Raw genomic sequence first — 14,374 nt, 5'->3', positions numbered from 1 at the left:
TTCCAACACTTGACTGTTGGCCTGGCTTAGTTCCTCCAACTGCTGGCCACAGTGATGGGAAAAGATGATTATAACCCACACCTATGTCCATAGCCAATGCAGTGTTTGTTTGTTTTTTTTTTTTGTGTGTGTGTGTGAGAGAGAGAGAGAGAGAGAGGCATGTATGTATGTAGTTACATGTGCCCCATGTGGAAGCCAATACCCCATCAGGTGTCCTCCTCTATCGTCCTTTGGAGCTAGAGTCTCTCATTGTACCTGAAGCTCTCTGTTTCTTGGTTAGACTGGCCGACCAGTGAGCCCACTGATCCTCCTGTCTCTGCCCCTCTCAATTCTGGGCATCAGGCATGTATAGCAGGCCTGGCTTTTTACATGAGTGCTGGGGATTGGACTCAGGTCCTCGTGCTTGCACAGCAAGCGCTCTTGCCCACAGAGCCAATCGCCCAGCTCTCAATGTGGTATTAAGAATTAGGGCTGGATGGGCTGGAGGGATGGCTTAGTGGTTAAGGCGTTTGCCTGAAAAGCCAAAGGTCCCAGGTTCGAATCCCCAGGGCCCACGTTAGCCAGATGTTCAAGGGGGCACATATGTCTGGAGTTTGTTTGCAATGGCTGGAGGCCCTGGCACTCTCTCTCTCTCCTTTCTCTGTCAAATAAAAAAAATATATATTTGAAAAAGAGAATTAGGCCTGGAGAGTTGGGTCAGTGGTTACGGTGTATTCCAGCAAAGCCAAAGGACCCAGGTTCAATTCCCCAGTACCCACATAAGACAGATGCACAACATGGCACATGCATCTGAAGTTTGTTTGCAGTGGCTACAGGCCATGGTGCACCCATTCTGTCTGTCTGTCTATCTATCTATCTATCTATCTATCTATCTATCTATCTATCTATCTATCTATCTTCCTCCTTCCCTCTTTGTCTCATAAATAAAGAAATAAATAAAATTTTAAAAAGAATTAATTGCTTCCTGCTATCACAACTAGTAACTTGATCTATTGCTATATTAGAATCAAAGTTTCTGAATATTCTTTTACAAAGTAAGAAGCAGTTTACAAAGATACAATTGATTCCACAAAGGACTGCACAAAACATCTTTGCTAGAAAAGGTGAAATAATACAGAAGCACATGAGGAGACGCCCCTTCTCTTCAACCTCCCACCTGATGATCCCTGAGGTGGTCACTTGTTACCAGTCTGGTTATGTGTTTTCAGGTTTCCTTCCCTTGCGCACATGTGGTTTGCAATTTAACCTTGACAAGATGCTCACAGAGGGCCAACGCACCAGCAGCTGATTCCGTGAGTGCCTCGGAGTCAGGGAGGTGTCTGGCTCAGAACTTCACGGAGTGCCTGGAATGTTGGTCTCCCACGCTCACTCAACATCTGAGAATGAACAGTGGCTGGAGGCCCTGGCATGCCCATTCTCTCTCTCTCTCTGTCTTTTCTCTGTCAAATAAATAAATATTTAAAAAAAAGAATTAGGGCTGGAGAGTTGGCTCAGTGGTTACAGTGTATTCTAGCAAAGCCAAAGGACCCAGGTTTAATTCCCCAGTACCCACATAAGCCAGATGCACAAGGTGGCACATGCCTCTGAAGTTCGTTTGCAGTGGCTACAGGCCCTGGTACGCCTATTCTGTCTGTCTGTCTGTCTATCTATCTGCCTCCTTCCCTCTTTGTCTCATAAATAAAGAAATGATGAATGAATATGGATCTGAGTCACATAACAGGTCCCCCCCCCTTTTTAATTTTTTTGGTTTTTCGAGGCAGGGTCTCACTCTGGTCCAGGCTGACCTGGAATTAACTCTGTAGTCTCAGGGTGGCCTTGAACTCACGGTGATCCTCCTACCTCTGCCTCCTGAGTGCTGGGATTAAAGGCCTGCGCCACCACACCCGGGTCCCCCCCCCTTTTTTAAGGTAGGGTCTTGCTGTAGCCCAGGCTGACCTGGACCATACTATGTAGTCTCAGGGTGTCCTCGAATGTAAGCAATCCTCATACCTGTCTCCTGAGTGCTGGGATTAAAGGCGTGTGCCACCACACATAGCTACAGGTCACTTTTAATTATTTATTTTTGAAAATATGAATCTCCTCTTACATTATAATTTCTTTGGGGCTAATGCCATTTTCTTCCCCTTCAGACTTAAGTTTTTTACATTAAGAAGGAGTTTTAAAAAGCACCCGAAGGGAATTACCATGGGATATATTTTATAATCATGGAAAATGTTAATAAAAATTAAAAAAAAAAAAGCACCCGAGGTATCTTATATTTCAGCACAGAGAACTGGCAAACAATGGAAAAAAAATTGGAAATGTTAATAAAAATTGTGAAGAGGAAAAAAAATTGGGGTAAGAAAATGGACATCTATTTCAATAAAAACCATGCTTCATTCCATCTCATAGTGATGTCTAAGTTCACAGTTTTTTTCATGAGATATTTTTTATAGAGAACTAAACTGTAGATGCATGTCTTGATTTACATTGTATTTCTTCCTCCTGTCTAATCCAGACTAGAAACTCTTTTGCAGTTTTATCTCATTTCAAATATCTACTAGGGATGTCAGGAATTTCCAGCAGCCATACACCTATAAATCAATATCTGCGTTGTAAGCAGTCCTTTCTCTCAATCTCTCTCTCTCTTTTTTTCCCCCTAGAGTTCTCTTATAATTTCACTAGGTGGTCTGGGTTTTCCTGCTATGACCAGAAAGAAAATTTAAACTGCCAGAAAAGAAAACTTTATATTTCAATAGGAACTTGAAATAACAAAGGCCTTCTAGGGATTGTGGTTACAATCTAGACTCCTTGGGAGGGGATCTCTTCTACCCGGGCTCCCTCTGGAGAGGAGGAGGCCTTTTATAGGCAAGGACAGCCCTCCAATCACCTCTTCTCTCCCCCCAGCTATCCCAAGCAGCCTGGCTGCTCAGCCCCACGGACAAGCTGGAACAAAGTGGCCCTTTGTTAGGCGAGATGATTTACAGTGCACACAGGCCACCAGCCAGCCCTCCTTCCTCACCTTTCAGAGGAGTTTCAGATCCAGACAAAAACCAAAGTGGAGCCTCTGTTTGCAAGGTCCCCTCCTCAGTTACATACTCGTAAGGAAAACCCAATTTTCCTTATGCTCGTAATTGTAGGGCATGTCTAGCTTGTCCCTGACCCATTTCAAACCAAGAGACTCATCGTCCACTACCACTTGCCAACAGGCTTTTATTTAGAATTAATTAGCTACTGGGTTTATAGGAAGATTACAAATAAGAGGTTAATGATAATGGGATTGATCACTAGTGTGGTCAGCTAAAGGCAGCTGCAGAATGAAAAACAATAATAGTAATAATAATAAAAAAACCCCAATATCCAAGCAAAGAGCCTTGTAGGGTTATCAAGACCCCTCGGGCAGAAATCCATCATGCCCATAATTAGCCACGGGGGCGTCGGTTTCGGAAGCCTGTCTGGAATGGTGACAGCCTGGTGCTGGTATTTGCAGATCTTATCTTCTTTGCTGGTATCAGAAGCCAAGGTCTGGATGTAACCGGTCAGTGGCAAACAGCAGCTCAGGAATGCTGAGTGGCTTCAGGAGTCTCGTGGACAGCACCAGCACCTACAACGGGAGGGTGAGCACAGGGCCGTGAGGACAGTCCACCCGGGCTTCACGCGGGCAGCGGTGCAACCGCGTGTGTACGTGAGGAGGCCTGGAGCTGAGCGCCATCAGTAAGAACGCAGGAAGAGGTTGGGACGCTGGGACGGCTGCCACCTGGTGCTTGTGTCCTGACTAAAGGAAGGGTGGCCCGAGGGACAGCCGCAGTGGGTCTACTAGACCAATAACCAGGGACGCTGTGAGAACGCCCACGAGCAATGCCCGGCCACCCCCCTGGCTGGCCTGTGGCTTTGGGAGGTACTCATTTGACCTCAGGATCATGCTTTAGTCCCCTGCGTAGGGCGCAGTCAGGTTCGCATTGCTGGCGGAAAACACCTGACCAAGAGCAGCTTGTGGGAAAGAGAGGTTTATTTTGGCTCACAGGGGAAGCTCCATGATGGCAGGGAAAACGATGGCATGAGCAGAAGGTAGACATCACCCCCTGGCCAACCCTCAGGTGGACAACACAACAGGAGAGTGTGCCCAACACTGGCAAGGGGACACTGGCTGTAACACCCGTAAGCCCGCCCCCAGAAATACACTGCTTCCAGGAGGTGTTAATTCCCAAATCTCCATCAGGTGGGGACCTAGCATTCGGAACACCTAAGTTTATCGGGGACACCTGAACCAAACACCACAGCCGTATAGGGATGCCACTGTTGGGGACGGTGGTGGTGACTGGACTTGAATAACCGTCTCACAGTTCTGGAGACGGAAGTCCAAGATGAAGATGACAGCAGCGTTGGGTCCTGCTCAGGGCTGCGCATGCCTCCGTCTCCCTTGCCTGCGCCTCACCCGTGCCTGGCACAGAGCCCAGGGGTCGCCCTCGGTCTGGACGTAGTCATGTTGTATTAGACTCCACACTATGGTCTCATCTTAATAAGATCATTGTGAAAACTCTGTTTCCATAAGTTCACATCCACAGGACTTGGGGAGAGGGTTCATCTTTCAACATCTCGTCCTTTACCCTGTAACAATCATGATGACTGTAGCAGCTCATAGTTCTTAGGGTATACCAGGCTTTGAGGATTATCTCATTTAATCTCTGTGTATTCCTTGTCACAGCTTTACAAATACCTATACTTAATTTTTATTTATTTATTTATTTGGCAGAGAAAGAGGGGGAGAGAGAGAGAATGGGCACGCCAGAGCCTCTAGCCACTGCAAATGAACTCCAGATGTGTGCACCCCCTTGTGCATCTGGCTAACATGGGTCCTGGGGAATTGAACCTGGGTCCTTTGGCTTTGCAGGCAGATGCCTTAGACACTAAGCCAATCTCTCCAGCCCCCTATATTTAAGCCAGGTGTGGTGGCATGCACCTTTAGTCCTGGCACTCAGGAGCCCGAGGTAGGAGGATCATCAATGAGTTTGAGGCCAATCTGGGCTACACAGAGTGTCAGGTCAGCTTGCACGACAGTGAGACACTGCCTTGAGAAGAAGAAAGCGCCTGTGAGATGGCTGTGCTTATTATTCACAGCGGGGGGGGGGGGCGGGTGCAGGGCAAGGTACCGAGGGGGTGACAGGTTGAGGACGCAGGTGCCTAGCGGGGAGCAGCTAAGGAGTGTCTGTAGCTCGGGGCTGCCCGCCCCTCCGGCTGCTGTTGGGTTTCCTTTCCAACTTCACTCTCAGGCCCATTACGGTCTGCACACAGGGATAGCTTGTTCCCAGAGCTAGTGTGAGCGGGTGATGTGCTTTGCAAGACCAGGTGAGGCTCTGCCCAAGCAGGTACTGGACACCCTCGATGACGTGCTAACTGCGGGAGAGGAGGAAGGCGGTCCATGAAGAGCATCTGAGTGCAGCATGGCGGGACGGCGCCGGGTCACACTTCCTGGCCGCACCGCTCTGGGCATGTGTGAGTACGCCTGGCACTTTATTCTCCCCCATGCCTGCCCCCAAGGCCGTCCCAGGCATAATCTCGTCAGCGAAATGACCAACTATCCAGCTAGCTCATGGACAACACAATCCACATTGCCACGCAAGGCAAAGCAGTGGGAGCGACCCTGGTCAAGGGAGGGAGGCGTAAAGGAAGTTGATTCAAAGTTTGATATAGACAACTTGCCAGCAACCCAATTGCCAAGTTCTCTTCCTCTCTTTCTTATTTTCCAAAATGTTGTCTTTGTAAGCATGTGTGTTTCTCGGTCTTGAAAGAGAGCTATCTTAAGAAAGGCGTGGCTAATGTCAACCGTGTTGTGTTTTGGCAGAAAAATAAAATCCTCTGGAATCGGTGCTTTCTATTGTTCCTTGAAGCCATGCGAAGAGGGCTGAGGACAGCGAGGGGGTCTCAGGACTGTGCCACCACCTGCATGGTTTCCACCCGGTCTGAAGGTGTGACCTGCCCACGGGTTCTGCGCAGTCCACGTTTGCTCCTGAATGGCAGCAGGGTGGTGCTGGCCGCTGGCAGATGCTGGGTGGAACTTCTGACCGGAGCCTTACACACCCACCTCACCCGTCCCGGGAGGAAAAGAATAGCTTGAGCTTCCAACATTGTCATCAGGATTATATAAGCTCCTCTATCTAGAGCACAGGTGTGCTCGGCCACTGTTAGCTGCTGTTCGTGTATTTATTTATTTATTTTGGAGGTAGGGTCTCACTGTAGCCTAGGTTGACCTGGTATTCACTCTATTGCCCCAGGATGGCTTCAAACTCACAGTGATCCTCCTACCTCTGCCTCCCAAGTGCTGGGTGGGATTAAAGGCATGTGCCGTCACACCTGGCTAGCCACTGTTTTATTATGGTTTGGTGATGGGCTTATAGACCAATTTTGAATTGGTCTAGAACCAAACGACTCCTTTCTGGAAGAACACATGTATGTTCCTACATAAGATTTTGAATATAAATTGAGGGGAAATTTGGGGCCTGGTGGAGGTTCGTAAACTACAATTGGGAAGCTCACTTCCAAATGCATACATAAAGACAAAAATCTTTGGAGGCTTTCTGGAAGTAGACTCTCCTGAGGTAAGAGAGGTCAGAGGTGGTTCCTCCCTGTTGTTCTCAAATAAATAAATTAAAAATATTTAAATGGGGCTGGAGAGATGGCTTAGCGGTTAAGCGCTTGCCTGTGAAGCCTAAGGACCCCGGTTCGAGGCTCGGTTCCCCAGGTCCCACGTTAGCCAGATGCACAAGGGGGTGCACGCGTCTGGAGTTCGTTTGCAGAGGCTGGAAGCCCTGGCGCGCCCATTCTCTCTCTCTCCCTCTACCTGTCTTTCTCTCTGTGTCTGTCACTCTCAAACAAATAAATAAAAAATTAAAAAAAAATATTTAAATGCCTTTATTCATTTATATGTATGTGTGCGTGCATGCTTGCACATGCATGTACGCGCGCGCACACACACACACACACACACACTGGGGTCTCTTGCCACTGCAAACAAACACCACATACTTGTGCAACTTTTTCCATCTGGCTTTATGTGGGTGTTGGGAAATCAAACCCAGGCTGCAAGGCTTTTTAGGCAAGTACCGTTAACCACTGAGCCATCTTCCCAGTCCCCATGTTTTCTTAGAACAGGGCCTTATGCAGAGCAGGGTCTCGCTTAGTGACATAGTGGGTCCATAAATAACTGAATGAAAGAACTGAATGGGAAGAAACAATCAGATGCTGAAGGAGGCAGAGATTTTAGCCATGGTCAGCAGGAAGCTTTTCATTCAGGAAGGCCCTAGGAATAAATAGATGGTCAAACGGCTCTGGGTTAAGTTTGCTTCACATCAATTCAGTGACAGCACCCGCTTGCCTGACGTTCCCATTGCAGCCTCACAGGGTCACAGTGCTGGCGCTCACACACAGGAGGACAGCTCATGGGACTGAGGTACTCTCACATCCTGGGCAATGTTTGGCAATCACAGTGCTTTAGGGTATTTTCAATTTTTTCCCAGTTCATTCAGCTATAGTTATTTCTACATTATTTGGTTTAATAGTCCATTTAACACAATGGGTTTTTAAAAAGGCATGAAAACTGGGCATGGTGGTGCACACACCTTTAATCCCAGCACTTGGGAGGCACAGGTAGGAGGATCGCTGTGAGTTCGAGGCCAGCCTGGGACTACAGAGTGAGTGCCAGGTCAGCCTGAGCTAGAGTGTGACCCTACCTCAAAAAATCAAAAACAGACGGGCGTGGTGGTGCATGTCTTTAATCTCAGCACTTGGGAGGCAGAGGTAGGAGGATTGCTGTGAGTTCGAGGCCATCCTGAGACTATCTAGTGAATGCCAGGTTAGTCTGAGCTAGAGAGACACCCTATCTCGAAACCCCCCCCAAAAAAAACCAAAAAACAAACAAACAAACAAACAAACCCCAAACAACAACAAAAAGGCATGAAAGTAAGATGGATAGGATTAATAATAGGGATGAAGAAAGGCATTAATGGGAGGGGAGGGGAATCAGAGAGGAGATTTGGGGAAAATAAGATCAAAATAGATTATATATGTATGAAAATTGAAAAAAATATTTAAAATATTGGCTCCAAATGGGGCAAAAGGAACATACTCAAAAATGAGAAGGTGAGGGCTGGAGAGATGGCTTAGCGATTAAGCACTTGCCTGTGAAGCCTAAGGACCCCGGTTCGAGGCTCGGTTCCCCAGGACCCACATTAGCCAGATACACAAGGAGACACATGTGTCTGGAGTTCGTTTGCAGTGGCTGGAAGCCCTGCCATGCCCATTCTCTCTCTCTCTCTCACTCTCTGCCTCTTTCTTTCTCTGTCTGTCACTGTCAAATAAATAGATAAAAATAAGGAAAAAAAATTGTGGCATCTTGGAATTTATAAAAAAAAATGAGAAGGTGTTCAGAAGATACTGAAAGAAACATACCCATCAGATGGAACTCCAGTGCTTTCAACAGAGCCAGTGAGGGGCAGGTTTACTATCTGAGAGTTTCTTTCAGAGAGCTGGCCTTTCTCAGGGGCCAAGGGCCCAGAGACAAACTCCTGGGGGCTGTGCCCACACCTTGCTCACCACAGAGCTCTGCTTCTCTGATTTTTCTCTTTCTCTTTTCCCCATTTCTCTTCTGCTCTCTTTCTCTCTTTTCTTTTGGCTAGGATGGCTTTTTCCCCCTTCTGGGCTCGGGCCTGTTGTCATTCAAGGGTTTAAGAATGAGCAGGGTTTATAATCCTGACCCCTCAGTGTCTGGTCACCCCACCTTTCACCTGCCAAATGTGACCTGTAGCAGTGAGAACTTCCTTCCCCAGACCCTGGCACACAGAGCCCAGCCCAGGGCACCCCCCACCCCACCCTGCCCAGCCACTGACCAGAGCGCCTCCCACGAGAACCATCCATGCGGAATCATTGCTGACTGCAGATAGATTTGACAGTCTGGGAGAAACAGAGCATTTAGCAGAGACAAAAGCAGAGGGTGTGTGTGTGTGTATTGGGCTTTGGTGACACCCCAGCTGCAGCCCACTCTGATTCTGGTGTCATCAAGTGTTACTAATGAGGACAGTCCCACCATGGTATGTCTAAGATGGGACTTATCCCGTGCTGGCTGACTGTGAGACAGGGGTGGAGAGCCACAGGTCCTGCAGAGCCTGGGCATCCAGTCCCTCCAGTGACGCCCTGCTGGATGTCGCTTCTTTGGTGCACCCTGCGCTCAGCTTGCTCAGCCCGGCCCGGCCTCTGCCTCTCCTTTCCCCCAGCTGCACTGTAATTGCAGGTGCAGCAGCTTCCTGTACTATTTCTGCAGACCGCAGAGGCAGCAGCGGAGCCTAGGATTTGGATTTCATAACCCTCTGGTTTCTAACACTGAGGATCAAAACCTGCAGAGGCAAAAAAAAAAAAAAAAAAAATTCTCCTCTTTCTTTGAAGCCTAATATTCCCCAAAGTAACACGCGTAGCTCGCATGCCCACGTGCATTGTCGCCCACTTGTCCTACCGATGTTGATTATTTTGGGGGGGGGGCGTGAGTGAGTGCAGGTCTGTGTGTGCAATGGTACATGTTGCACACGGTCAGAGGACAACCTTGAGTGCTGGTCCTCACCTGCCTCCTTGTTTGAGGCAGGGTCTCTTGTTCACCACTCTATTTGCCAGGCTTCTGGCCCTCCAGCTTTTGGGGGAGTCCCCTGTCTCTGGGGTTTGCTACTGCATCCAGCTTTAGGTGGGTTCTGGGGATCCGAACTCGAGACACTCCTGCTTGCAAGCACTTTCTCCGTTTAGCCATCTCCCCGGCTCTGCAGCCCTGACCATTGAGCACATGTCCCACTGGAGGTGTGACCTAAGCCTGCTCGCACACAAACATGCTGTGCTGCACACACGCATGCACACTCACACACTGGGGTTAGAACATACAACGCTTGGATCATCACGCTAGGGGGATAACTATCCTTTCTGACCTGCATGCACTTTGTCTCAGAGGTCATTGAGCTACGTTTCTGGTTCTCCCGTGGCGGAGATCCCTCATCAACTATTCACTATGTCCCTTCCGGCGCTGGCAGTAGAGTTGCTGATTTCTTAGCTTGGGGTTTTTACCATCAACTTCAACGTGGAGCAGGTTTTATAGCCCACATCTAGGTTCCCTTGAACCCTCAAACTTGTATGCAGAATTGGATTGTATGGGCATATTTCTTTTTTTCTTAATTTAATTTAATTTTGTTTTTTGTTTTTCAAGGTAGTGTCTCACTGTAGCCCAGGCTGACCTGGAATTCACTCTGTATGCTAGGGTGACCTAGAACTCACAGCGATCCTCCTACCTCTGCCTCCCAAGTGCTGGGATTAACCACCAGCTCATATTTCTACATATGCTTTTTTTTTTCTTCTATTTGCAAGCAGGGAGAGATAGGAGAGAGACAGAAAGGATGGGTGTGTCCGGGCCTTTAGCTGCTGCAAACAGACTTCAGATGCGTGTGCCACTTTGTGCATCTGGCTTTATGTGGGTACTGGGGAATTGAACTCTAGGCGCTAGGCTTTACAGGCAAGTGCCTTAACTGCTGAGCCATCTCTCCAGCCCTTACATATGCTTTAAAAATATTTTATTTATTCATGTATCTGTTTCAGAGAGAAAGAGAGAGAGAGAGAGAGAGGGAGAGAATGGGTACAGCAGGACCTCTAGCCACTGCAAATGCACTCCAGAACATATGCTTTTTTAATGCTGATGTCCCTACAACGTGTTCAGAAATGCAGAAGTGTGTGAACATGTGGGTGTGTGCTGTGGACATGCCCATCTGTGAAAAGCGGTGGATGGCACGGTCAGCTTGCCTGCCTGGCCTTCCTCTTTTCCTGAGCTGGCAGTTCTCTGTGTTTTCTGGGAGGGTCCCTCCCTGTTATTGTCTTCTCACAATCACAGGCTCCTGCCGGCCTCATGGCCAACATTCAGCTGAGAGTTCATCCGGTCAGAGCTGTCTGGCCGCCCATCCCATGCCAGGCGGCAGAGGGAGGGGCAGGAGACAGGGCTGATGCCCCGCACATGTGGGTCATAGGAGGGGAGCCTGGCAATTCCACCTCAGTCTCAGGGCTGTCTGAGGTAGGGTGGGGACATTGATCTCTTTGGTCATGTCAAGGACAGATGGCTTTTTGTAGCCGCAGGCTTGTTCACTTGCTCTCACCTGCCACCCAGGAGACAGCAACAATGCCACTGTGCCTGTGTGGATCGGCCCCGCTCACGCTGATCGTGAAGCCAGCTGCACCGTTGGTGGTCTACTGGCACAGCGATTTTACAGAACCCACACCTTCGGTGAGGTCACATATGCTCCCAGAAGAGTGGAAGTGGCACACATGCTATTCTGGGCACAGCTCGGGCAGCAGGGCACTTCTAAAAGCAGGGGGCTGAGCCCTGCGTTAGCCGCTGCCCGGGGCAGCCGCCTGACAGGTCTAAGGGGCGATGGAGCTCTGCAGGTCTCCCTCCTGCAGGCCTTCCCTTGCTTTCACAAATGTGGAGACCAAGGGTGTTAGGATAAATACCGGCTTGTGCTTTGCCTGGCTGCTGTGCGAACCCTCCCAGGGCCTGTACACCCTTCAGGGGATGTTTACACAAACGACAAGGAGCGGTCAAGGCTGATCCTTAAGCCTCCCATTCTGCATGAAGCGCCTCTGCAGACGGGTGGGCACGGGATCACACTGCAGCAAAGCCTCTGCCTCCAGACCTTACAAACATCTGCATTTCGTCCTTCTAGAGTGGGGATGGCCGCGTCTGTCAGGCGGATACAACACATCACTGCTCTGGAGAGCTAAGCATTTGCTTCACCGTGTTATGGGCAGCAAGATGGGTGCTTTCTGACTTGGAAAAAAAAAAAGTTTTTTAAGTCTTGTTTAAAAAAGAAATCCTTAACTCTGCTGGCGGAAAGGGTAGAAATGAGGGTGGTTTTATCACTATTTTTATCAGCTGTGACCATAAGGGGTAATAGTAAAAGCAGAATGGTCCCAGCCAATGACTAGCCAGTCTTCAGATCCCGAGGCTGATGAAATTTGTTCTCTAAGGCCCCTGGGTCCCCTTTCCTCATGTCTGGATACCAGCAGGGGCCGGGTCTCCTTGACTTCATGAGGTGCCCCCGACACTCAGTGCTACAGACTTCTCCCACAGAATCCGCTCTCTTGGAGTCAGTACACGCACCAAGCCACCAGGCCACTGGGTCCCTAACATGCGCTCAGGCCTAGGAGGCCCAGTCCGCATCCTCAAGGGAGCCATGTTTGCAACGGGAGCTGGGCCGGCACGGATGGAGCGGTTGGTGAGCAGGCCAGAGCTTCGGGGCACAGAGCAGGGGTTGGGTGCCAGCAGAGGCACAGGGTGAGCCTCGAGTAACTGGTAGGGTGTCATCACCGATGGCTCACTGCAAGGACACATGACACAGGACACAAAAGGCACCACCCACGCGAGCCAGACTGGACTGTTCTCTGTGCGGCGGGGTGGACAGTCCCCAGCGTTAGGTAACGTCTCACCCGAAACCCTGCGCCCCTTTACAGAGTGGCCCTGGACCTTAACCCAGTTGGGAAGAGGTCCCTGGAGTCCCTAGTGTGACTTTGTATATATCATGTCTCCGATCTGCTCGACACACTCAAATGCTCGGTCCCGGATGGTGGCAATGTTTTGGAGAGTTGAGAAGCCTTTAGGAGGAAGAGCTCGCGGGAGGAAGCGGGCTGCTGGGTGGGGAGGAGATGGGCTTTGATGGCTACAGCCTGGCCCCACTTCTGGTCTCATACTCTCTGTGCTTCCTGGGTGTCTTGTACTAAGCTGGCTCAGGCATCCACCCACGAAGCCCCGCGCTCTGGCTCCCCAGCCCTGCGGTGAACTCTTCAACCTCTGAACCATGAGCCCGACTCACTCCTTCCTCCCTGAACTTGCTTCTGGCAGACAGTTTGTCCTAGTGATGACACTCCATTACCTGGAGCCTGAAAAGGTGGGCTAACTCTTCTTAGGTGTCCATCACTGATTGGAGAGTCCACACTCAGCCATGGGGATGGGGCCCGGAGAGAGGAACATGTTGGGAACACAGCTCCATGCCCCCCGCCCCCCAAACCCTCCCTCGCCCTGCACACCTGAATGACATTTATTTTGCAAGAATAGGCATTCTACTTAAGGTTCATTTGTTTGGTGTGGGGATTTAACCAGTTATGATGGACCTTGCTAAAGGGGTGCTCCTTAAGGGAACAAAAGTGCTCTGGGGGACGCTGGGGTGGGTCTGGCTAGGAGGTCTGCTGGCTCTGGGACACAGGCAGGAGAACATGATGGGGCAACAAGAAGTGGAGAGAAGGAAGCTGGGTAAAGGAGGTGGCGGGCCGGAAGAGGAGCACTGGGATCCAAGCCGCCCTTCCTCCCCCCATCTCTAGAGTCCCGTTTGCTTACCTGTGTTCCTGGCTTCAGGGATGCCACAAGGTCTTTGACCATTTTGGCTTCAGAGACTGTGACACCGCCCACCACGAAGAGGATCAGGAGGGGATGGTCGCTGGGATGGGGCCGGCTCACCTGCACAACAGAACCACACCGGATCAGGTGAGGCCAGGGGCTGCCACCCTCCTCGTGGGGATGGGACAGAGAAAGCTTGGAGTGACGATGGTGTAGTCACCAGCAGACATGCTAGTGCTGTGGGATCTCGCCAGCAAGGAAAATGCACAGTGAGGCACATGAGTACAACCCCTGTGTAGGTACTTCACTGCGAGGAACAGTGAGGACACTGGGCTATTAAGTACGAGCAGGCTGGGGGGACCTTACTGCCCTCCTGGATCAGGCTTCCCTTCTTCACTGCAGAACCCTGACAGCCTGCAGCTCAGCATTTGTTTGTTTCTGTTTTTCTAAGTATTTTATTTATTTTTTAAAAGATTCTTAAACAATATTTTATTTTTATTTATTTGAGGAGAGAGGGAGAAAGAATAGGCATGCCAGAGCCTCTAGCCACTGAAAATGAACTCCAGGTGTATGTGCCATCTTGTGCATTTGGCTGATGTGGTCCTGGGGAATCGAACCTTGGTCCTTTGGCTTTGCAGGCAAGTGCCTTAACCACTAAGCCATCTCTCCAGCTCAAAGAATTTTTAAAAGATTTTTATTTATTTATTTATTTATGCGTGTGGGGGGGGGGGAGAGGGAGAGAGAGAATGGGTATGTCAGGACCTCTAGCCACTGCAAATGAACTCCAGATGCATGTGCGACCATGTGCCTCTGGCTTATGTGGGACCTGGAGACCTGAAACTGGGTCCTTTGGCTTCACAGGCATGTGCTTTAACCACTATGCCATCTCTCAGCCCCCAAAGATTCTTTACATTATTATTTATTTACGGGAGGTGGGGTGCACCAGGGCCTCCAGCCACTGCAAGCAAACTCCAGATGCATGAGCCAGCATGT

General features: G+C 49.7%; 1 protein-coding gene across 1 annotated transcript in view; it reads right to left on the bottom strand.

Moving 5' to 3' along the window:
* Window positions 1-3,167: 3,167 nt before the first annotated feature.
* The window catches only part of Scfd2 (sec1 family domain containing 2), a 357,956-nt gene continuing 346,749 nt past the window's right edge, over window positions 3,168-14,374 (bottom strand). The window contains exons 8-9 of the mRNA XM_004658696.2: window positions 13,382-13,501; window positions 3,168-3,583 (exon numbers count right to left, since the gene is read on the bottom strand). Coding sequence (XP_004658753.2) covers window positions 3,491-3,583; window positions 13,382-13,501 — 213 coding nt within the window. The 3' untranslated portion in view covers window positions 3,168-3,490. The remainder of the gene's footprint in view (window positions 3,584-13,381; window positions 13,502-14,374) is intronic.

Source organism: Jaculus jaculus, chromosome 11 (assembly GCF_020740685.1).
Source record: "Jaculus jaculus isolate mJacJac1 chromosome 11, mJacJac1.mat.Y.cur, whole genome shotgun sequence".
Taxonomy (NCBI): Eukaryota; Metazoa; Chordata; class Mammalia; order Rodentia; family Dipodidae; genus Jaculus; species Jaculus jaculus.
This window is presented reverse-complemented; position numbering and strand designations above follow the sequence as displayed.